The sequence below is a fragment of the Tripterygium wilfordii genome, chromosome 3, assembly GCF_013401445.1.
Source record: "Tripterygium wilfordii isolate XIE 37 chromosome 3, ASM1340144v1, whole genome shotgun sequence".
In the NCBI taxonomy this organism is placed as follows: domain Eukaryota; kingdom Viridiplantae; phylum Streptophyta; class Magnoliopsida; order Celastrales; family Celastraceae; genus Tripterygium; species Tripterygium wilfordii.
The window spans coordinates 11,083,340-11,104,858 of NC_052234.1; the positions used below are offsets into that span (position 1 = coordinate 11,083,340).

Consider the following 21,519-nt stretch of genomic DNA (forward strand, 5'->3'; position numbering starts at 1 on the left):
CTCAGCGTCTCTACCCGGCCGCCTTCCATGCTTACACATGCATGATTGTTGTGTCAGGAGAGAGAAGCATGTCCCCCAACACACCGTAAGTCTTGTTTCTTTCTCTCTCTATAATTCCTATCTCCAGCTTTTGCTCTATATATTTACAGTCTCATTGTTCATTTTGTCCCTCACTTCACCACCCAAGAGTTATCTTTCTTGACATTACTGCTAGTAGTTGTTGCAGACCAGATAGCTTCCTCGGCCAAAGCTCTCTAACCAACCATCTTGTAAAGGTGATCTTTTTTGGAAAGATAAAGAGAAAGATAGGGGCCCCCACCTCTCTCTCTCTCTCAACTTGTTCTTCAGCAGTTCTTTCTTTCACTAATGTGAACAAGTTTATCTACATGGGTACTTGTCTGAGTCTACTTTGGGGATTTGTTAGTTGTAGTTTATTCTGTTTCTAACGGAGTAACAGTACATGGTATTAGAAAAATACTACTTCCCTATTGTTTTGTATGAGAACAGGAAGAGAAGCTCACCTCATTTTGAGGAGGGAATGTCTGTTCATTCTGGATGTATTCTCCTTGGATTCTCTACCCTTTCTTTTACGTTGCTTCTCACTGAGTTTTCTGTCTTTCTGTGCTCTGAGTATGTTCTTTTTTTCATCTCCTTCCTTTTTCTTCAGTCTCCTCAACTTTCGGTCATCTAGTCCTTTGTATTAGTAGGAACAGTCTGTTTATGCAAAACAAACAAGGCAACAAGTACACAGAGAACATATAATGCATACATAAGCACAAAGAAGCTCTTGCAATGTGCCTTGTTCTAAACTCTATCCTTTTCTTTCATGTTTGGGCAGCCGAAAGATACCTTTTTTTTCCCTCCTTTAATTTCCACAGCTATTACTCCATCTAATAATATCTCTTCTTTAATCCTACCGGCAACCCATTTTCTCCATTTATTTGGTAGAGAGGTTTGGATACTTAAACTGTTCTTTGGTCGCCATCTGCTCTGCTTTCCTCTGTTGTTAGTGGTTTCTTCTTTTAACAAACTGTCATAATTGCTATCATAATTCATTATAACATTGTTTTCACATTTACATTTTATTTATACATGATACATTTTGAAATAAAATTGCCTACTAATTTGAAATTCACGTAGCAAAAATTGATTCTGTAATACAAAACTGCTATTTCTTTTTTATGTAATAAAGAATATTATCGGGTATTCTTTCTTGATACTGTTGTCCTTTTGCTTTCAGGGGTATTACAGGGAGTTTGAGACATGGACAGACTTAACTCAAACCTGTTCTTGCAGAACTGTTACATAATGAAGGAGAATGAGAGGCTAAGGAAGAAGGCCCAGTTGCTCAACCAGGAGAATCAAGCCCTCCTTTCTGAGCTGAAACAGAAACTTTCCAAGGGAGACTCAAAAGGCAACGCGCAAAACACTATTAGTGACCTCACACTTGGTTCCAGCTCCTCCCAATATCCTTCCAATTCTAACACAAACTGATCCTGCGGCCCAGTTAGATTTCATGATCCCACCTAGACATCTTTGCTTTTTTTGTGTAAAACAATATTCAAACAGTAGCAGATGTTCCAGTTTCAGCTAAATAGGACAGTGGCAGGATCTATCTACAAGGGTTACTGTCTATTTGCATGTTTATCATATCTTTCTTTTGGGAGGATTAAGATATGGATTTCTTAAATGCGAAGATGTATCTATCTATATGTTCGAAGGGAATATAATATTAATCTCTCTCTCTCTCTCTCTCTCCCCCTTATGTGTTTTTGTGGCAGTGAGGGAATATTTACAATAGTAGGTGTTGTTGGATAAAAATGTTCCTGTTGTAGCCTACATAACTGTGATGATAGTTTCATATGTGAACTCTAAATGGTGGTCAGCATTAGTTTCTTTTAAATTTCTGATAACTGCAGTTTAATCTTCCACATTGTCTTTTATATCTACACATGGAGGTAAGCAAAGCTGAACACAATGTAACGAGAATTAAAGGAAATCAAATACACAGAAATGTCATCGCATGCCAAAAAAGATTTGGACCCACGTTTCGTTCATTATGTATGCGCAAAGCCGCAAACGTGGGTACTACCTATGTTTGCCTCTTGGTATTTGATATTCGACCATAAAATATTATGTTCAAGTTTTCTAAGAGGAACTAAGACATTTGATGCAATCACAAGAAGTCCAATTTTCAAATCCAAATCGCAAATGGTGCCATCTTCAATCCTAGTAATCCCACTGGAGCCACTCAAAGAGCTAGTCTAAAAGGAGTAATGTTTTGCCCAAAATTGACCCATATAAAGTACTTCAGGAAAATGATACGAGTACCCTTCACATATATGAACATTGTCTTTTCCAGGAGGGGGATCAACGAAACTAAAACTTCAAGGGGAGAAAAAAAGGAAACATTGGATATTTAAGATAAGAAAATGGGTTTTCATTCTGATTCAGTGATTCTTCTGCAGAGAGTGATGATGGAAAAATCTAATCAAAACACAACGTCATCAAAGATTGGGAAGAGAAAGTCAATGAGGGTTTATGTAGTTTGAAAAAGTGGTAACTCACAATATCTACTCATAGAGTCATAGGGATGACATTGCGTCATGGCATATACTGGTTGACTATCAAAGGCCCTGTATGAGACAAAATAAAATATGTCTAATCATACTCGAACATATCTAAAAACCGTACACAATTATTAGGGGCTACCAAATCCCGTCACTGCAGGTCAATTTTTACTTATGAAGAGGACTAAGAAATGATGGAAAAAATATCCTTTGGAAGACCTAGACTACCGGAAGAGGATGAGCTGACGGTAGAACTCAGGCCTCCATTTTAAGATTTTTAAACTTTGTTATTATGAGGATGATAATTAGCACTATCAAAGCAATGTGAAGGTAAATAAGCCGCATCATCTTGAGATTTAACCCAGTATCCATAAGGAGAATTTTTTAAATATAAACAGCATTTATGTTGAGAAAAGCACTAGAGACAAAATAGAGAAATTCCACTGAGTTATTTTGGGTGCTAGAGACCTAATAACAGTATGCATTCTTTATCTTAAAAGTTTAGAATCAACTATGTGAGTTTTTGAAAAAGTCAACGAGAATTCATTGTGTATTCGTTTTCGTCATTTATTTCGGTTTAGGATCATAGTTTCATCAAATTATATTGAATCCATATTATTTTTTATTACTTCAAATAATATATTTTTAGGTTTTGCTATTTACTTCTTACTCTCTCCTATAAAATTCTCCATATATTATGACACCACTTCTCCATATTATGGCACCACTTACTTTACGTGGTACCCGTAAATAGGGGCAAATCAATAAACTAACAACCCAACAGTTTCCTTGAAATCTATGTACAATATCCACACACATGGCCCTCATTTGTGCCTAAAATGGACTTAATCTACAAACTTCCCTTGACCCACCTCTTGATTGGGCCTTCTCACAAGAGTTCTGATGGACCTACATTATATCACCGATGTCTAATTAACACAGTCCTTATTTACTCAATATGGTTGTTTGATGAGGTTTCAGGCTCAAATTTGTGACTCATTTACTGGCCTTGATCACGAAAGTATCAGAGGGGAACGTGAATATGGGGGGAAAATGTGATCCATGTAGCCCTTTGTGGAAGTTCAAATGGTTCTAATATTAACTCGACTTCAAGACTTGTCAAATGGCATGTTCATCAGATGGATACAGGAAAAGCCCAATTGATGGTGAATTTTTCAAGATGGGAAAAAGATTAGTAAACCACAACCTCTACTAAAAAAGGGAAATAGCATCAATTTTGTTACTCAGAGCACACACACAGAAATTATACGCATGCAACATAGCAAATAAAATGAAGTGAATTGCTTAAGATTACTGCACTAATTAATATCCCTAGAAAAAATTAATGCTGCAGCGAGGTCATGAAATTGTTCAACAAAAATAAACACCACACAAGACAACGGTTTGATAAAAGACTAAAAGAGGGCAGAAGAACCTAAGCAGATGCTTATTAATTTTCCTAAAAACATAATTCAACATTCTAGTTGCGAATAAGAACCTCTGAATCTTAGCTAAGGATGCAGAAAACAACATAAAAAACACAGCACTAAACTTTTGTAGCTTGAAAATTTGTTCAACTGATGAATGCAAAGAAAGTCCCATCAATCATTAGATACAATTTTTTGCAGACATATGCATGTCAGCAAAAGATTTCAGCAAAACACACAACAACGAAATCAAACACAAGTCTCAACTGATTATGGCTTTCTGCGCTTACCATATTTCTTATTCTCCACTCAAATCCATCGAAGTGGGGACTAAACAGACATACACCTAAACATGTTCGTATAGCATCTACATACAGTTATAAACTTATAATAGATTCATACATATAAATTTCATCTACTTATGTACTACCCTGTGGTTGCTATCGAACTTAATGTATCTTGCATTAACCGAAAAGGCCATATACAATTTACTATTTTCGTAGGAAGGCAACAACCACTACTCGTAGAAGTAGTTATTGGCGCTCTATGCAGAGTGATCGATAGCAATAATATACATACAATGAATGCAAGCAAAAATATATTCACAAATGTTTAATGACCATGACATTCCTACCAATCTCCAAGCCCTTATCAATTAAACATATTTGTTAATTTTATTTCTGACTCAGGGACCCATAATCAGTTAAATTCCGATTTCAGAACACAAGCTGCACTAGAAGAACCGTCAACGACATATATAAGGCTGCCACAAAACGTTAAATAACTATGTAGTTCAATCCATCAATGCACAGGCAATCATCCAATCTGATTGACGTTGAAATTTTGCCGTCAATCAAAATGGAAACACAGAATCTAATGAAATAGTACCAGCCGGAAGAAGAAGATGCAAATAAGCATTACCTCCGATTACTGATATCCATTCAAATTCCTATAAGATTAAAGCATCAGCAAAATCTGCAAAGACGCTTGTGACCTTGAAACCGGAAAAAAAATATGATCAATCAACAGATCAGTCGTGAAAATTTTGTTTTCAATCAAAGTAAATGAAGAAAACATAGACACTAATGAAACAGTACCAGCTAGAACGAGATAGAAATAAGCACTACCTTCGATTAAGTAGATCCATTCAAATTTCTCAAGGTTTCAGTATCGGTGAAATCTGAAGAGGCGTTTGTGACTTCGTTTGCATGATGAGAAACCTGCAAGAATAGGAACGATCACAAGATCAGTCGCGAAAATTTTGTTGTCAATAAAAATTAAGGAAACACATACTCCGAAGAATGACCAGCGAGAACGAGTAGAAATAAGCAACCTTCGATTGATGATATCCATTAAAATTCCTCAAGATGAACATCAGCGAGATACTGAGATTCGCAGATTCGCACGTGACTTTGTTTGGATGGTGAGAAAACCGGCAAAAGGCGGATCAATCAACAGATCAGACTTGATTAAGGAAACACATCCACTCAACAGAGGCATTCGAAATTTTTTTTGGATGATCTAAAGCGAATGGGCGGCAAACGGGCAAGGAAATTTTAAGTTTGTATTTGGCCTCAGTTTTCACCGCGAACCGCATGAAGGGTTTTTGTTTTTGGTGGTTGGAATGAAAAAGGAGGAATGATTACAGCGCTAATTTTTGAAGCGGAAACGCACCGTTTTAAGAGTAGGGTATAAATGGGCCGAGCTATTCGTTGGCTGTCCGTTAAGGGTTAGGCCCGATCTCGGCCCGTTTAGTAAACGAGCCGAGTGTGAGTCTCTTTTCAAGCTTTTACTAAAAAAACCGACCTTGAGCTTCGGCTCTCATAGTAAATCAAAGCCCCAATGCACTAATCGCTGTATTTGGTCAGTAAGAGTTGAACCGCAAAAGATGTCCTAGATTTTCCGTCTTTCTGATCTCTTTTACGATGTCGAAGGAATTTAACGTGCCGCCTGTGATTTTCCCGTCCGGTGGCAACCCCGGCGTCGCTGGCGCCAACATTCAGCAGCGCCGTGTCCCTACGGCGCCGTTTCAGCCTCCGCGGCCTTCATCGTCCTCGATCCCTTTCATGTCATTCGACATGGGCCCTGCCTCTTCTTCTTTAGGCGGTCCTATAGGCGTTGGGGGCCTATCATCGGCATCATCTGCCGCGAATTTCGAGGACGAGGCGCCGCTTTTAGACGAGCTTGGCATCCATCCGGACCAAATCTGGGCAAAGACTAGGTCAATTCTGAACCCCTTCCGGGTCAACCCTGCCTTTCACAAGGACTCGGATCTCTCCGGCCCGATCTTCCTCTACCTCTCACTCTGCCTGTTCCAATTACTCGCTGGGAAGATCCAATTTGGTGTCATCCTCGGATGGATTGTCGTTTCCTCGATTTTTCTTTATGTTGTTTTTAACATGCTCGCCGGGAGGGATGGTAATCTGGACCTGCACACATGCACTAGCGTGGTGGGATACTGTATGCTACCGGTGGTGATCTTATCGGCTTTGTCGCTATTTCTGCCGCAAGGTGGGCCAGTGAGATTCGTGATCGCCGGCGTTTTTGTGTTGTGGGCGACCAGGGCTTGTACCAATCTCATGGTGGCGGTTTCTGATAGTGGAGATGAGCATCGCGGGCTGGTAGCGTATGCCTGTCTATTGATTTACACTCTGTTTTCGCTGCTCGTTATATTTTAGTATGTTGCGAGTGAAGGCGAGGAGCTAGAGCTGACATTTTGTCACACTAGTGTGCAGTTTTGTAGTTTGGGTATTTGCTGCAGGTGATTATGAACATGAATATGATGTTTTTGATTGGATTCGTGGTATATTGGGCAAAAAAAAAGGGAAGATATACATGTAAAGATCTCATTGCCTGTGAATGACTCTGATATGGTTAGATAAATATTTTGTTTCTTCTGTGCATTGTGGCTTAAAAGTTTGAGCACATGGTGGTAATTTGAAAACAGATTCATTATTGTTTATCTTTGCTTTTAGAAGCTTCAGGAGACCAGCTTGGTTTGTAACTTTGTATATAGCTTTATGCATCATCAGCAACTGATTTTCGTGATCTCAACTTTTTTAGTTTCTTATACTTTCATTATCTGAAGGATAGAGTCTGGTTATGACTTCTGCAGTTTAGGAAAGATCAAGCCTGAATTAGTCGGCCATATTGATCCTATTTTAGGAATGTAGGAGGTGATCAGAGTCCTTAGCAATGCCAATAGTGTGGTTTGGCTGCCTTACTGAATCATCTGGTAGATAGTTTGGTCTATTGACTTTTAGGTATTGTGACTACTATTTTTATAGAGCATCAGTTGCTGTGTTCTTTTTATTAGAAAAAGGAATTTGTAAAAGCACCTGAGAGGGTGCAGGCGTGCAGCCCAAGAGCAGTTTAGAAGATGCTAAAATAGAAGCCTCAAATCAATTGTTACAAGTGGATGAACATCAAAGCTTCTAACTGCTAAACTAATTGTTGATGAAGATTTCATATGGTGGAAGGCTTTATGTTGTTCCTTTCACTCCCTGTCCACCAAACAGTAGCCATTTTCCACCAGACAATAGGCATGTGAACAATCTTTATAGTTTATTGTAATCCCTTTAGTCTTGTTACTTCCTAGTGTAATATTAAGAGTTAAGTCCTGTACTTGCTTTTGTCTGTGCAATCAGTTACCTGTTTGAAAGCCACAATATTACAAGCAGTCATCCAAATATTCCTCAACCAAGGTCAATGCAGGAGGATGTGGTTTACTGGTGCATTATCAGATTTACGCAAGTTGCATCTATACACTATGCAGTAGTCCTTCTCTGCTGATTATTCATGGGCTAAATTCTTCCCTGCAACAGCTTCCCTTCAGGGAAAAAAAAGAGCCAGCATGGGAGGTTCTTCGAGTGTCCAGATGTGTTACACTGTTACCACGGGAAGTGAGGGCTGCCATGATTGTGTTTTGTCCTGGATGTCATGTTATTATAAACATGGAATAGTTAAATGGCTGTAGTCGTGAACACTAAGTTTTATGGATTGACAATGTTAGGCAATCCTGCCGTTGCTTGCTGTTCATTGAAGGCTGCAATGATTTATTTCATGACTCAAGACTAAAAATCTGATTGAGTATTGACTAATAGTTGTATACGATTACTTGTAGGCTTGTAATCCTAATTTTTGCTGGAAAAATATGTATGCTTGAGCCTTAGGCTTAGATAATAAAGTCAACATTATGTTGCCTTGTTATGTTCAGCATTTTGTACTATCTCATTGTTTAAATTTACCTTTAGGCTCTATGGGAGTGTTTTCTTTGGGAAATTGGAAGGGGTATGGTGCTTGTTTGATGAGCTGACAATTGAAAGCACTGCTACTCTTATCTGTAAAATCAGTGGAGCTGATACAAGAAGTATACATCTTTCATTATCTAATTTCCTTTCCTTATCTTACTGTTGGAAGACATTTAAGGTGTCTATAATTGTTCTGTTTGCTTCCTTATTTGGAAAAGGACAGTGAAATTCCGATTTGGAGTGGTTGGTTGGGAATATAGTGCCTTTGCTCGACAATTTATATTACAATAAACATTATGCTTTCTGTTCGGGTAGTTGGCTCTACTTCTGTTGACTTAAATTGGTAGTTTTGGTGAACTTTAATCAACTATTTCTCTTAGATTAATTTCGAAGTTTTGTACTCAACTTATTTAAATATGTAGCTTGTTACTGTTCCGTTATCAATTCATTATTTTTTTTTTCCCCATTTTTCCTTAGAAAACTGCTTCCACTCGGACAACTTTCTCAACTACCATCGGGAGTTGATATCCAAGACGGTTCCAAAATCCAAGATTTTAGTGGACAAGAACCATATGATGTAATCTGCATATGTTATATATATATATATATAAACGCACGTACACATTATGTCAGAATATAGATTATTGACTAATGTCTTTGGAGGAGCTGAGGAAGTTGGAAATACCAAACTCCAATTCCAATTTGATCATCTTGTTGTAGATTTGTTGGAAGAGCGTTTACTTACCACACCCCGTCTCCACCACACACTATCTCAAAGAATCTCAAACTTGTCTATATATATATATATATACATGCTAAGCACCTACACAATTATACTAACCAAACAAGCTACGATGGCTTTTATTGCTGAAGATTGTGCAAAACATAGAGGAACCACCAAGGTTCTTACGGACATTGAAGAAGATGAAGAAGAGCTGTTCGAGATCAATATTGAACTAGTAAACAGAATTCCCCCACCCCATTACTGGGAAAGCTATTTCACTGCAACCAGTGATGTCCTTCTTGCCAATTGCCTACTCCCGGTGGCCGATGTTTCAAGCGCGGTTCCACTGACATCGAAAGCGTGTAATTTGTTGCCAATGGAGGCTGTGACAAACAATAATAATGTCCTTGCAGTTGCAGAGGCAATGGCAGCCTTGCCGGGGAAAATGCTTGGAATCAGCACCAGCTGGGGCCATTTGGGGTATATGAAGAAAAAGCCTATTAGGGCATAAACACTAAATACCATGAATTCCATTGTAACACTTATCATCTTTTTGTTAGTATCATAAGATTTGTCTAAATAGCTGTGGACGCTTACACTCTACCATAAATATTATCAGCATCGCCCTTTTATAATTTGAAAGTAACAAAACACTTTTTATAACCGAGAACGACACCATACAAGAAGTTTCCCACTCAATGCGTGGCCAGAAGAATATTGTTTTCGATGGGAATCTAACTCAGGATCTCCCGAATCCGTGTGGTTTGGCCACCAACTAATCTATCACCCAAATAGTTATGTGGTTTCTCTTAATCGTTGATGATGAACTTAGAGCCAACTGATTATTCTGATAAAGTTAACTTTTCTCTTTCCATGGTCACTGCTTAGAACTTATAAGTCGCTTCACTTCATGTTAAGAGCCTGAGATTTCTATTGGGGGGATATTTTCGTTCATCTTCCATGTGCATCAATTTAACACGCTGAAGCAGCGAAAGAGAGGCTGATCAAAATCAAATGTGGATTAGGCTGGGCTTGAATTTTCGTTTGACCCCAGTGTTGGATTGGGTTTGATGTATTGGGCTAAACTCTCAGCTCAAGTCCAACTTTCTAAAAAAAGCCCAACCCAAAATTCAAAGATGGCTATCTTCTTTGCTTAGGCCCAGCCCAATGTTCTAATATAACTAACTGTCCGGGATTGTGCTCTTCCTTTTCATCATCTCTTCATCATTCATCAATTTATATACACTACACAGATGTAGCATGGACAAATTTTGTTAAGTTTTCAAATGTTATTTTTCACCCATTGTGCGTATATAACGCTTAACTTATCAAAAAAATAACATTTCAAGTATTTGAAATATACTCTATTATACCCATTGTAATGGTGTAACGACTTATCCAAAAAGTATTACTAAGGATGTTAAATATAACATCCATTGTGGATGCTCTTAGGCTGAGTATCTCCTCTTCAATAGGCCCAGGCCCAGCCCAAAAGTCCAATATAAAAAGAAAAAGGGACTTTTGGAGGCCGGTACACTAGATTATACTTAATTGTAAAAAAGTGCAATCACTAAAACATCTTTTTAAAAAAGTACACTGGGATAATCTTTTACCAAAATAACCTCAAATTTGATTTTCTCTCTCCACGAATTGTGATACAATAGTGATACTTTTAAATAGAAGATCCTATTTAATGTTCAATTTATATCTTTTGCTCATAAAATGATGATATAAATGTTAGAATGTAAATTTGATTGCATTACATGTCTTTCTAGTTTAATTATGTCATTTTAGTGGATTTTTGGTGTTGGTGATACTATAGTGATACATCTCTGCAGCTGTAAATGTTTTTCCAAAACGAGCAAGAGATGTACAAACTAAGAAAAGAAAACCAAGAAAGGAAAAGTAATTAGGAAGAAGAAGTATGCATACAGGTTCAATTATATCATTTTAATGAATTTTTGGTGTTCGTGATACTATAGTGATACATCTCTGCACTTGTAAATGTTTTTCCAAAACGAACAAGAGAGGTAACCAAGAAAATAAAATCAAGAAAGGAAAAGTAATTAGGAAGATGAAGTATGCATACTGGTTTAATTGTATCATTTTAGTGGTTTTTTGGTGCTGATGATACTATAGTGATATTATATTGATACTATAGTGATACATCTCTGCAAAAAACGAATCAGAGTCCAGATCTGCAAAAAAATGAAGCACAACTCATATTGAACAACGAAGCATAGTCAAGATCTGTCAAAAACGAAGCAGAGCAACTCGACGCAGTCCAGATTGAGCAACGACGAAGAAGGCGATGAAGAGAGGAGAAACTCGGCCAAAAACGGAGAAGAATGCAACGAAGAACAAATTCAAATTGAGAACCAGAAGAAGAAGAAGAAGAAGAAGGAGGAGGAGGAGAGAAAGAAGGAGATAACTTTTAGTAGAGAAGAATGAGAGAAAGAGATGACACACTAGAGTTAGATAGTTGGAGAGAGAAGAAGAAGAAGAAGAAGGGTATTGTAGGAATAAATTAAAAAATATCTTAAGTCAGTTGACCACATTACCCTTAAATTGTATTTTTTTACAATTTTAAAAATGTTCATGACCTTTTTACAATTAAGTTGTCCAAAGTGCTCTTACTCCCAATTGTCCAAAAGAAAAATGTAAAATCAGTATTGATATTAACGAGCATTTTTCTTAAATCAGTATTGATAATGATATTAACGAGCACCTGCCACCTACTTGTCCGAAAAGTCAAAACTACCCACACACCTATGTTCGCTTAACAAGAAACTCAATAAATAATTGAGGTACAGACACTTGGGAGGCTAATAGTTATGTCAACTCTCAGAAGCAAACGGAACCTGGAACCACACAGTACACTACAGCACACACCCGTTCACAAGTAGAGCGGATACTTACAGGGTTGCGGATCAGTCTCTCTGAAAGAGCATCTTGTTTCTTCCTCTCCGAATTTTTTGATTATTTGTTGTTGAGAGAGACGGTTCTGACGGAAATGGCTGCCGGGACGAATCGGAAGATATCTGCAGCATCGGCGAGGGCCCACACCAGGAGAAACAAGCAAAGTAGCACTCCTAAGCTTCCGTCTGGTAGGTTTTGTTTCATTTTCTGTTCCATTTGATCTGTTGCGTGTCGAATTTTCACTATTCCTCGTTATATTTGTCGTTTGTTTGGTTGCTGAGAGGACGTGCTTCAGAATAGAAGATGAAAAGATTAGATCTTAGTTATTTCAGTAGTTTTCGTTATAAAAACAAATCGTTGAATGAAGTGAATATGAAATTATCAGAACCGAAAACTCAAGAATGTTTTTGATGTTATTGGTTGGTTATTTAAGTTTTCTCGCGAAGGAGATCGTCATATCCTGCCAGTTACTTTATTAGGAACGTTTATGTTTACTTGTCATCTGGATCTGTTAGTCTACACTTTCTTTTGATGTGGAATTGAAATGCTTTGTAAGTTTCTGTATAGCTTTTGAAGGCCTTATTAAGACTTCATATGTGCGCATTTAAGTGTCAAATGTTGCATGTTTTTTGTTAACAAATTACAGTGCGATCTTATATGGTGAAAATGATTGAGAAGCACAGCTAGGGTTTGGAATTGGGGATGACCATGATAGGATTGGATGGTGTTGGAAATTGCTTGTATGAGATGTCATTTGACAAAAGCAGCATCTTTTATTTGGTAATTAACGTTGATAATTCAGTGTAAGACTTTGATTTGTGAACTTGTTGCTGGAACCCTCTTGCACTATTCGAAAATGAGGTTCTCTTTCCAGTCAGCAAAATGAAAAAAATAAATAAATTAAGTTCTCGGGAGTATTTTGGACTTTCATTAATTTTTTTTTTTAATCTTGAGCTTTTGTCACTGCTATAATCACATTTCTTTTCTTCAAACATTTTGGAAATGACAACATCTGGGAAGTGTTTTAACTTAGAACTCAATTTTCAGGGATCTTTGGGAAAATACTTGCTGTTTTGCTTGTCGGAATTTTAGCATGGGCTTATCGGGCAGTGCAACCTCCACCTCCCAAGATATGTGGTTCTCCAGATGGCCCCCCAGTTACAGCATCAAGAATAAAGCTCAGAGATGGAAGACATTTGGCCTATAAAGAGAATGGTGTGTCAAAAGATGTGGCCAAGCACAAAATTATCTTTTTCCATCCCTTTGATGCTTGCAGGCATGATGCTGTTATTCCTTTGGCCCTTTCTCCGGTACTGTTTCTGTCTTAAGCCTCTAACTTTCCTGTTAGATTTCATTATCATCTGACTTGATGGTGGTTTCATACTTTCATCTAGGGACTTACTGAAGAACTAGGGATTTATGTAGTGTCTTTTGACAGACCGGGTTATGGAGAGAGTGACCCTCATCCAAAACGAACAGTGAAGAGCTTGGCTTTGGATATTGAGGAGCTTGCTGATCAACTGGGATTGGGATCCAAATTCTATGTAATTGGCTATTCCATGGGCGGGGAGATGACTTGGGGCTGCCTCAAGTATATCCCTCATAGGTATATCTATCTAAACCCTACTTTCATAGTTAAACAAAAAAGGGGGAGTGTAAATGAATATGTTTTTGAGAAGTGAAACATATTATCTAATTATTTAGCTCTTTTTAAATTTGTACGAACAGGCTAGCAGGAGTGACACTTTTAACTCCAGTTATTAACTACTGGTGGCCCGGTTTTCCTGCAAACCTATCTATAGAAGCTTACAATCAGCAGTTACCTCAAGACCAATGGGCACTTCGTGTGGCCCACTATGCTCCTTGGCTAATAGACTGGTGGATGACTCAAAAGCTATTCCCTTCATCTAGTGTTGCATCTCATAAACCTGAAATTCTTTCAGCCCAAGACAAAGAAATTGCAGCAAGGATTTCTCAACGAAGAATTTATGCGGTATTTTGCTATTTACTAGCGTTTTTTGCACTAGTTCTTGTGTTCTACATATGAGCTACTATCATGAAAGGCTATCTGTAAAACAAATAGCCAGTAACATCTATTTATTTGAATAACTACACTTGTTGACGGGTATGTTAATGTTGGTATCCTGAAATTTCTTAGACTTCTTGGATATTTCTGTATTTGACTTGTGACTGCTTTCCCACAGAGGGGCTGAGGTACCACCACGCCATGTGGCCTGATGATGAGTATAGGATATAGTCCTTCAATAGGTTTCGACTCCTAATAAATTGTGTGTGTGTTTTTTCCCCGGTACCTCTACGTATCTTGTCCTCATCAAATAAAATAGCTGACTAGTACTAGGTCCATTGGTAAGAGAAACATATTTTATGAAAACATGAATGGGTTTGAAATCCTGGGTATAGCCAGGTTTATGGTTTGGGTTGCCTTTAGTTCTGACCTAAGGTTTAGTGTTACTTTAGATTCTAAATGATTTTGTTATCAATTTTCAACTGAACATATAAATTCTCGCTTTTGTTTTTAGATCTTGTGTCTTTTTCAACAAATAATGTCTTTGCCTATTGGGTTTTAAGTTATCACAATTATGATATTTCTTCATTTAGCTGCTTCTCAATCATGATTCATACAGGCAGAGGTTAGGCAGCAAGGAGTGCATGAATCTATTATCCGTGATATGAAGGTTGCATTTGGGAGCTGGGAATTCGATCCTATGGATCTTGAGAATCCATTTCCAAACAAAGAAGGTTCTGTTCACCTGTGGCAAGGGGATGAAGATGGGCTTGTGCCTGTCATGCTGCAGCGCTACATTGCCAAAAGGCTTCCTTGGATTCACTATCATGAGTTACCAGGTTCCGGGCATCTTTTTCCGAGTATTGATGGGATGTGTGACACCATCATAAAGGCAATGTTAACTGGGGAGTAGTAGACTTCACATGTGCAGTGAACTCTAGCTTTCAGGTTTTTGATGCTTCTTGTCTGAGACCTGAAATTTGAGATTATGTCCAACATTTTTGTTTTGTAGAATACGTTGATTTTTGTGCATGCATAACAGTGTTGGAACTTATGATGTAAGATCGCTGTTTCCTCTCCAGAATTGGTGTCGTAGTCAATAAGCATGGAGAAGTTTTATTTGATATGTAATGGATACATTTTTCTTGCTGAATATATTTTAGTATTTATGCTTTCTTTATATTTGTGATTTCTGTTAGTATAATTGGACGTGGGTAGCTGCGCTCCTAATGAGCTGCATATGTGTGTTATTTGGGATGGATCTTCTATTTCATTTTGTGTACCGGAGAGTCCATATATGGAATCTAATACTGGAGTTGAGCATGCCCTGCGGCAGCCTGACCCTACTTGTAATTGTTCTCAATTGTATATTTTTTAAGGCTCAATGGTTGTTTCAAGGATAAAAATTCAGTAAAGTGGGAGACTGGTATGGTAGTCCACATGCCTAAATTTCGGATTGGTTTGAACCAGGATTTTATCCAAAATTGAGCTGTGCTGACCCTAGTTCTGTCAATGACCATTAACCAGATGTGCCTGAAGGTTTTCTACACACATCATTATCTAGTTTTGGTAATCTAGAAGATCTGAAGATATGCCCTTGTAGCTAAAGAAGGTTCGCTACACTTTAGCTAGAGAGTCCTTGGTATAGAATGTTAGAAGTTACTAAAATCTCTCTCATTTTACTTGACCAAATAGTATTTCAACAATGTATTTATGCATTGTAATTGCAGTGTCCTTGTGTATTCTAAAATTGTTCAGGATATCAATCTATGGAATAAATTTATTTCAGATATCCAGGGAAGAAAAAATGTTTTCAGTCCATGCACTTTTTTTTTAAAGCTTTTTGTGTATGTAAGCATGCATACTGTCATAACTTTTTTACTAGACTTTTACAGCTAAAACTGCCCTGCCTTCCAATTATGCATTGTGTTTTATATTTCTGGTTATGAAATGATTGCGGTGGCATTGGCTTGACTAGAAAGCCAAGAATTGTGTCTGCTGGTGAAGCACACAGAACATCATTGAAGATTCATTGCTGTCTTATACTTGAAGTTTTCATGATAGTGAATTGATAAAAGCTTATAGTTTGATCTGTGAGTAAAATAAAAGAAAAAACATTCCGTGCACAAGACTTTCACAGTAGAGGCACAGTTGAGGAGGGACGGATACACGCAGCCTTACCTTTGCAACTCCTGGGTTGCAGTGAAACTTCACTGCCTACCTTGAATTCAAAGAGTTTCCTCATAAGGGAAACTAGCGGAGAAACCAATAAATGATATTACAGTGACAAACTGTGAACAATGTAGTACTTCTGTGTGCCCTTACATAACAGTACTTTTGGGGTCAAACCTTCTTCTCATCACCTCAATCTGCTTAGGACTCAACCCGAAAGCCTTCTCCAAGAGCTCTTCATCAATCCCAGACCCGAAAATGGCAGATGGGATTTTTTGCGTTCCTGGATTTTGGCTATTGAAACTCCCAAAAATTGTTGCAGGTTTCTTACCAACATTCATTTGGAAGTGCAGTAAGCCTCTTGGATACACCATGACCTCTCCTTCCTCAAGTACTCTAGCGAAAACTCTATTAGTCGAATCCACAAAGCCCGAATAAACACTTCCTCGCAAGACATACGCGATTTCTGTCGCTCTTGGATGAAAATGAGGTGGATTAACAGAACCAGCCTTTAGATCAGCTCTTACAAATGACATCCCTAGTGTGTTAAGGCCAGGAAAAAGAGAAGGGTTGACAGGAATTATGGCAACGCCGGTTTCGGAGAAGTTTCCGGCTACTTTCATGCCTGAAAAAACAAAATCGTCTGTGGTTACTTCTGTGACATTTTTGCATTGGAGAGTGCCGAACCTGGCTGGTCTTAAGGAATCAAATTTTGGGTTTGGTACACAGAAATCCTGAATTGGGTCAGGATCTGAGGCCATTGTGAGTTGGCCATGAAAAGAGAGAATTGCCAACAAAACTGCTAGTTTGAGGTACATTTTTCTTGCTTATGTGCTCTGAATGACTAGGTATGGTTTTTCTTATATAAGGACCTACAAATAGCCTTCTTTGAATCAATACGTATAAAATATGATACAATGTAATGATTATTGTCACTTGTTGTGATATTAAAGGTTTGTTTGTGTGCATGTTGTCGATCGGACCATCAGAATGCCAGAATTTAGTGGCAATAATAATAGCATGGTTCCTTAATTTCTTCATAGTCAAGGGAACATGATTATGTTATGCACTGCTCTAGGTTAGTGACAATCACAATCGAATAACAAAAAGAGACAAAAGGGAAAAGGTTGATTAAACTACCGTTCTCAAGTATTTAAGCTAATTAAATAGCTTGAAATATACAGTAAAGAAACCATGAGTCCGAACTTTTCAGAGATCAGAGGGCGGGCCAATTGCGCGTCTGTGTCATGGAGTGAACTAAAGCTGATGAAGAAAGGCATGTACAGGGCCTCGTGCGTAGGTCTTTACCATTACCAATCATATTTTTCTACATTTTGTGACGCAGAAATTCTTGACGTAACCGTGTTGTGTGTCCTTTGTAATCCAATCATAATTATATTCATCAATATGTTAAAAATTTTATTCACATCGGATTTGTATAATATATAAGTGAATATGCAATCCCTCTCATCATCTCACACAATCTACATGTGAGCCAAAGAGCCAACAAAATCTTGAGGACACCAATTAAAGTTGGCTTGGTTGGTAATCGACTGGGTTAGACGTATGTGTGTCCAAAATTCGATTCTAACTAGAAACATTATTCTAACTAGAAACATAATTCTATGTGGTATTTAAAAAAAAAAAAAAAAGAACTAGAGGCCTCATATTGGGTACCTGTTAAAAAGTCGGGCAACACATTGGAACAAAAGAGAATAATATTGGGTTGTGGATCTCCTAACCAAAACCATTGCCCCTTGGTTATTCAAATTGGGCCCAATCACTATATTGGACCGTGGAAGCTTATGCTTATTTGGGCTTGAAAGTTCATTATATGATATCCAATTAAAAGTGTCTGTTTGGACTTTGGAAGTGTGAAGCGACGGATAGGTTGTGAACTGTGAAGTGAAACCACTCATAAGAGTAAGCCCATTATAAAATACTCATGGCCCAACCCAAAAACGCAAGCATCCAGAATCTTCGCACGAAAAAACTCTAAGAAGCGGACGTGCCTACGCAAATAATTTGAGTGTGAATGGGCCTATTGGTCATGACGGCGGCACCGCCGCACCTGATAACCGCCTCTTCACTGTCATGATCAACCGAAGCAGAGACACAAATCATCCGGCCTTCTAAAGTAAACATACGAGTGTTTTACATCCGATAATTCTGACAAAGAAATGGAGAAAGACACGTGTTGTTCTCGGAGACCCAAAGCACAATGTAAACGAGCCTGGGCAGGACACATGGCAGATACGTGTCAAGAAGACCATGCAGCAAGAAACTAATTTGGGGAAAGGCTCTCTGCTCCAAATTTCAGAGTGAAACTGCATGTTTTGTTTTTGACGGAAGTCTTATACGCTACTTTGGGCCCCACTCTTCTGGAAGCCCATATAGTTTCTACTCCCACAATGCAAGGGCCAATGTTAGAAATAGGGTGGTCTAGCTCCTTCAAGATGGGTAGAGCTAGAGCTGCTTCTGACTAATAAAGAGAGTATATATATAAGCCGCTTGTGTTTGAGTTTCTTGGGTTCAATAAGGTGAGCTTCATCTCTCTTTTATTTATTTATTTTTGTGAGTATTTTCCTCTCGTGAGTATCAGCAGTATTGGTTTATATCGTTTGTCATTATGCTTGAAATTTGAACTTTTTCACAAATTAAGTAGATCATTGTGGTCATTTACCTATTTAGTTGTATCCATGTGTATTGGATTTTGTACACGCGCGGCATGATGGTGAAGTTTAGACCTATATCGAATGGTCAAAGATAAATTGATAAGGTGTCGTTTTCGGTTGTGTGTTTTGGATCGTTAGTAAATTTGGTTCACGTTTAATCCTTGAATACTGGAGAAAGTCAATTTATTTTTGTTATAGCTAAGAATTTTTTACTGTTTGACAACACTTAACCCTTCAATGAAGTAGGAGGAATAATAGTTTTGATTAATGATGCGGGCCGAAGAAAACTTGTGAAACATGTAAGCTAAAGTTTGTGCCATAAAAAAAAAATGTACGCAAAAAGTCTAGAAGCTTACCGAAAAAAGAAAGATGCTTTTACCCTTGCTTTTCTAAATCCACCAACCCAATATTCCTATTTTAGTAGTGAATGTTCCTTGCAAGTGGACTCTGTAATCTCTATAAATATGCGGACGAGAAAGTTTGAAAAATCCAATTTGTCTAATCGATCTCTTTCAGCTGCTATGAGTACTATGGTAATGGTATGGTATGGTGCTCCATACTTGCACAGGTAAGCTCAAACTATAAATAGATATTTTCAATTCTCTTTATTGAGATAAGTTTATATTGCAGTGCTAGTGTATTGGTCAACATGACGGTTAGGGACCCATTATTCGCACTTTGATATTGATGAAAAAGGGCTTTGGTTGGCAATTTTTGGAATCTGTCAGGATCATACGTGATTGTTATGGTTTGAAGCTGATTTTTCTCTTAAATTGGGGTCTTGAAAGGGGATAAACTTGCTTTCTTATGATTGATGGATCTGATCTGATTTGAAAGGAATTGTACAGATTCTGTTTTTGTGGGAAAACCCAAGAAATTATTTCTGTTTTCTTTTGATTCTGTCGTTTCCTTTTGTGCTGCAAATTCAGGTTCAATTGAACAACCCTCAACTTCAATCGCTTAGAACTACAAAAATGGTGGTTCTCGAACCAGCAATGATATCTCCAGAAGAAGTGGAGTCAGAGTTACAAGCAGACCAGCAACAGGAAAGAAACCATCCCTTCACATCACTTGGTAGACAATCTTCAATCTACTCACTCACACTGGACGAGTTCCAGCACACGCTCTGCGAGGGTGGCAAGAACTTTGGTTCAATGAACATGGACGAGTTCCTCACTAGCATTTGGACTGCGGAAGAAAATCATGCAATCAACAATGACACTAACCAAATCAATAGCATTCAACCAAACCAGTCTTTGGGTGAAGAAACATCGGACAATGATAAAGCAATTGCTAGGCAACAGAGCTTGTCGAGGCAGGGCTCGCTTACTCTGCCTGCACCACTGTGCTGGAAGACTGTTGATGAAGTTTGGTCCGAAATGAACAATACAGGGAACCAAGGTCAAGGACGAGGTAGTACTGGAACTAGTGATGATATTGTGCAGAATCCAGAGACGGATCAGCGACAACAGACTTTTGGGGAGATGACTCTGGAGGATTTCTTGGTCAAAGCGGGGGTTGTAAGGGAACAATGTCCATTATCACCACAACAGCAGGCATCTCAGTACGGAATATACCAGAATAGTAATGCTATTGCTACCCCTGCTGTAGGACCCAGTTTTGTTTCCAGGCCTATTGTTGCTGGTGGCGGCGGCACTGGTGGTGTTGCTCCTTATAGTGGGGCTATGGTGGAGTCATCTGGGTTTGGTGGTGGTGGAAAAATGACTAATGGGTACCCAGCAGGGCCTCTGGCCGGGATCGGTTATGGTGGGAGAATGGGGAATGGTGGTGGATATGGGCCAGCACAAGGGATTGGAATGGTGGCACCAGTGAGTCCAGCATCGTCGGATGGGATGTGTAATCAGGTTGATAATATGTCGACTCATTTTGGGATGGACATGGGTGGATTAAGAGGAAGGAAAAGGATTGTGGATGGACCAGTGGAGAAAGGAGTGGAGAGGAGGCAGCGCAGGATGATTAAGAACAGAGAGTCAGCTGCTAGGTCTAGAGCAAGAAAACAGGTACATTTGTTGGAAAAACTTTTTAAGAGCACCTTTGAACGGATATGAGGATTCGCTAATTTCTTGTGCTTGATAGGCATACACAGTTGAGCTGGAAGCAGAGCTGAATCAATTAAAAGAAGAAAATGCCCAACTTAGACAAGCTCTGGTAAGATTTTCAATCCTCATCATCAGTCAAAATGTTGTTTTCGACTCTCTGTGATTTATTTATTGTTTCTTGTACTTGATCAGGCAGAGCTGGAGAGAAAAAGGAAGCAACAGGTAAATTTGATGCATACAATCATCTTTGCCAAGCTTTTGCCTTTGTGTTTTTTGTATACTGAAGTTTCACATTCATCTTTTTTTCCTTACCTTTTAAGCAATATTTTGAGGAATTAAAAAACAAAGCTCCAACAAAGGCACAGAAGGCTAATGAGAAGCTGAGGAAGATGAGAAGGAATTCAAGTTGCCCTCTTTGAAGTAGAAGAGATGGTAGGTCAGGTCAGAATATAGTTTCATTTTCATATTTCTGTTGCATGCCATGTGCATGGACTCACCTTCGAGTTATTTGTCTGCAGTCCAATATCTCATTAAGGAATTGAAGTTAAAAGGGAAAATGCGCAAGTGTCAACTGAAATAAGAGGAAATGAAGGATGGCGGAAGTCTTCCCAGATGGGTATTTGCAAAAATGGCAGCTCCCGATCCATGAAAAGAAGACAATCTTACTTCTAGTTCTTAGTGTTCTGACAATAGGGG

At 38.4% G+C, this 21,519-nt stretch overlaps 6 protein-coding genes and 1 long non-coding RNA gene across 9 annotated transcripts; 5 read left to right on the plus strand and 2 right to left on the minus strand.

Moving 5' to 3' along the window:
- Nucleotides 1–1,745, plus strand: LOC119989847 (protein LITTLE ZIPPER 3). 2 transcript variants are annotated; one of them, XM_038835597.1, is made up of 2 exons: nt 1–85; nt 1,241–1,745. In XM_038835597.1, the coding sequence occupies exon 2, from the start codon at nt 1,264–1,266 to the stop codon at nt 1,492–1,494; it is 231 nt and encodes a 76-aa protein (XP_038691525.1). In that variant the 5' UTR covers nt 1–85; nt 1,241–1,263; the 3' UTR covers nt 1,495–1,745. The 2 variants fall into 2 exon arrangements, with proteins under 2 accessions (XP_038691525.1, XP_038691518.1); XM_038835590.1 differs by lacking the exon at nt 1–85 and adding an exon at nt 145–275.
- On the minus strand, nt 383–5,627 carry LOC119989864. Its single transcript, XR_005465901.1, has 4 exons — nt 5,331–5,627; nt 5,125–5,217; nt 4,919–4,991; nt 383–714 (listed from the first exon to the last, which is right to left on the minus strand). It is a non-coding gene; the product is annotated as an uncharacterized LOC119989864 (long non-coding RNA).
- Nucleotides 5,628–5,827: 200 nt separating this feature from the next.
- Nucleotides 5,828–6,980, plus strand: LOC119986162 (protein YIPF5 homolog). Its single transcript, XM_038830719.1, has one exon. The coding sequence runs from the start codon at nt 5,923–5,925 to the stop codon at nt 6,673–6,675; it is 753 nt and encodes a 250-aa protein (XP_038686647.1). The 5' UTR covers nt 5,828–5,922; the 3' UTR covers nt 6,676–6,980.
- Nucleotides 6,981–9,101: 2,121 nt separating this feature from the next.
- Nucleotides 9,102–9,592, plus strand: LOC119985250. Its single transcript, XM_038829490.1, has one exon. The coding sequence runs from the start codon at nt 9,102–9,104 to the stop codon at nt 9,480–9,482; it is 381 nt and encodes a 126-aa protein (XP_038685418.1). The 3' UTR covers nt 9,483–9,592.
- Nucleotides 9,593–11,789: 2,197 nt separating this feature from the next.
- Nucleotides 11,790–15,096, plus strand: LOC119995239. The gene is made up of 5 exons (XM_038841681.1): nt 11,790–12,078; nt 12,938–13,200; nt 13,285–13,496; nt 13,619–13,883; nt 14,536–15,096. Exons 1-5 carry the CDS (start codon nt 11,985–11,987, stop codon nt 14,827–14,829), a joined length of 1,128 nt encoding a protein of 375 aa, XP_038697609.1. The 5' UTR covers nt 11,790–11,984; the 3' UTR covers nt 14,830–15,096.
- An 866-nt stretch (nt 15,097–15,962) lies between these two features.
- LOC119995412 (germin-like protein subfamily 3 member 2) lies at nt 15,963–16,906 on the minus strand. The gene has a single exon (XM_038841894.1). It carries the CDS (start codon nt 16,904–16,906, stop codon nt 16,238–16,240), a length of 669 nt encoding a protein of 222 aa, XP_038697822.1. The 3' UTR covers nt 15,963–16,237.
- Nucleotides 16,907–19,227: 2,321 nt separating this feature from the next.
- On the plus strand, nt 19,228–21,481 carry LOC119991241 (protein ABSCISIC ACID-INSENSITIVE 5-like). 2 transcript variants are annotated; one of them, XM_038837538.1, is made up of 6 exons: nt 19,228–19,331; nt 19,693–20,784; nt 20,861–20,932; nt 21,016–21,045; nt 21,144–21,255; nt 21,342–21,481. In XM_038837538.1, the coding sequence occupies exons 1-5, from the start codon at nt 19,305–19,307 to the stop codon at nt 21,240–21,242; spliced, it is 1,320 nt and encodes a 439-aa protein (XP_038693466.1). In that variant the 5' UTR covers nt 19,228–19,304; the 3' UTR covers nt 21,243–21,255; nt 21,342–21,481. The 2 variants fall into 2 exon arrangements, with proteins under 2 accessions (XP_038693466.1, XP_038693475.1); XM_038837547.1 differs by having other exon boundaries at nt 21,144–21,264; nt 21,342–21,480.
- The last annotated feature ends 38 nt before the right edge of the window (nt 21,482–21,519 follow it).

Bases quoted from the DNA above. Each gene is read 5' to 3' on its own strand.
- LOC119989847 (XM_038835597.1), top strand. From the start codon at position 1,264: ATGGACAGACTTAACTCAAACCTGTTCTTGCAGAACTGTTACATAATG.
- LOC119986162 (XM_038830719.1), top strand. From the start codon at position 5,923: ATGTCGAAGGAATTTAACGTGCCGCCTGTGATTTTCCCGTCCGGTGGC.
- LOC119985250 (XM_038829490.1), top strand. From the start codon at position 9,102: ATGGCTTTTATTGCTGAAGATTGTGCAAAACATAGAGGAACCACCAAG.
- LOC119995239 (XM_038841681.1), top strand. From the start codon at position 11,985: ATGGCTGCCGGGACGAATCGGAAGATATCTGCAGCATCGGCGAGGGCC. The intron at 13,497-13,618 runs GTATATCTATCT...TTGTACGAACAG, and splicing joins CTCAAGTATATCCCTCATAG to GCTAGCAGGAGTGACACTTT. The intron at 13,884-14,535 runs GTATTTTGCTAT...TGATTCATACAG, and splicing joins CTCAACGAAGAATTTATGCG to GCAGAGGTTAGGCAGCAAGG.
- LOC119995412 (XM_038841894.1), bottom strand. From the start codon at position 16,906: ATGTACCTCAAACTAGCAGTTTTGTTGGCAATTCTCTCTTTTCATGGC.
- LOC119991241 (XM_038837538.1), top strand. From the start codon at position 19,305: ATGGTATGGTGCTCCATACTTGCACAG. The intron at 19,332-19,692 runs GTAAGCTCAAAC...CTGCAAATTCAG, and splicing joins GGTGCTCCATACTTGCACAG to GTTCAATTGAACAACCCTCA. The intron at 20,785-20,860 runs GTACATTTGTTG...TGTGCTTGATAG, and splicing joins GGTCTAGAGCAAGAAAACAG to GCATACACAGTTGAGCTGGA.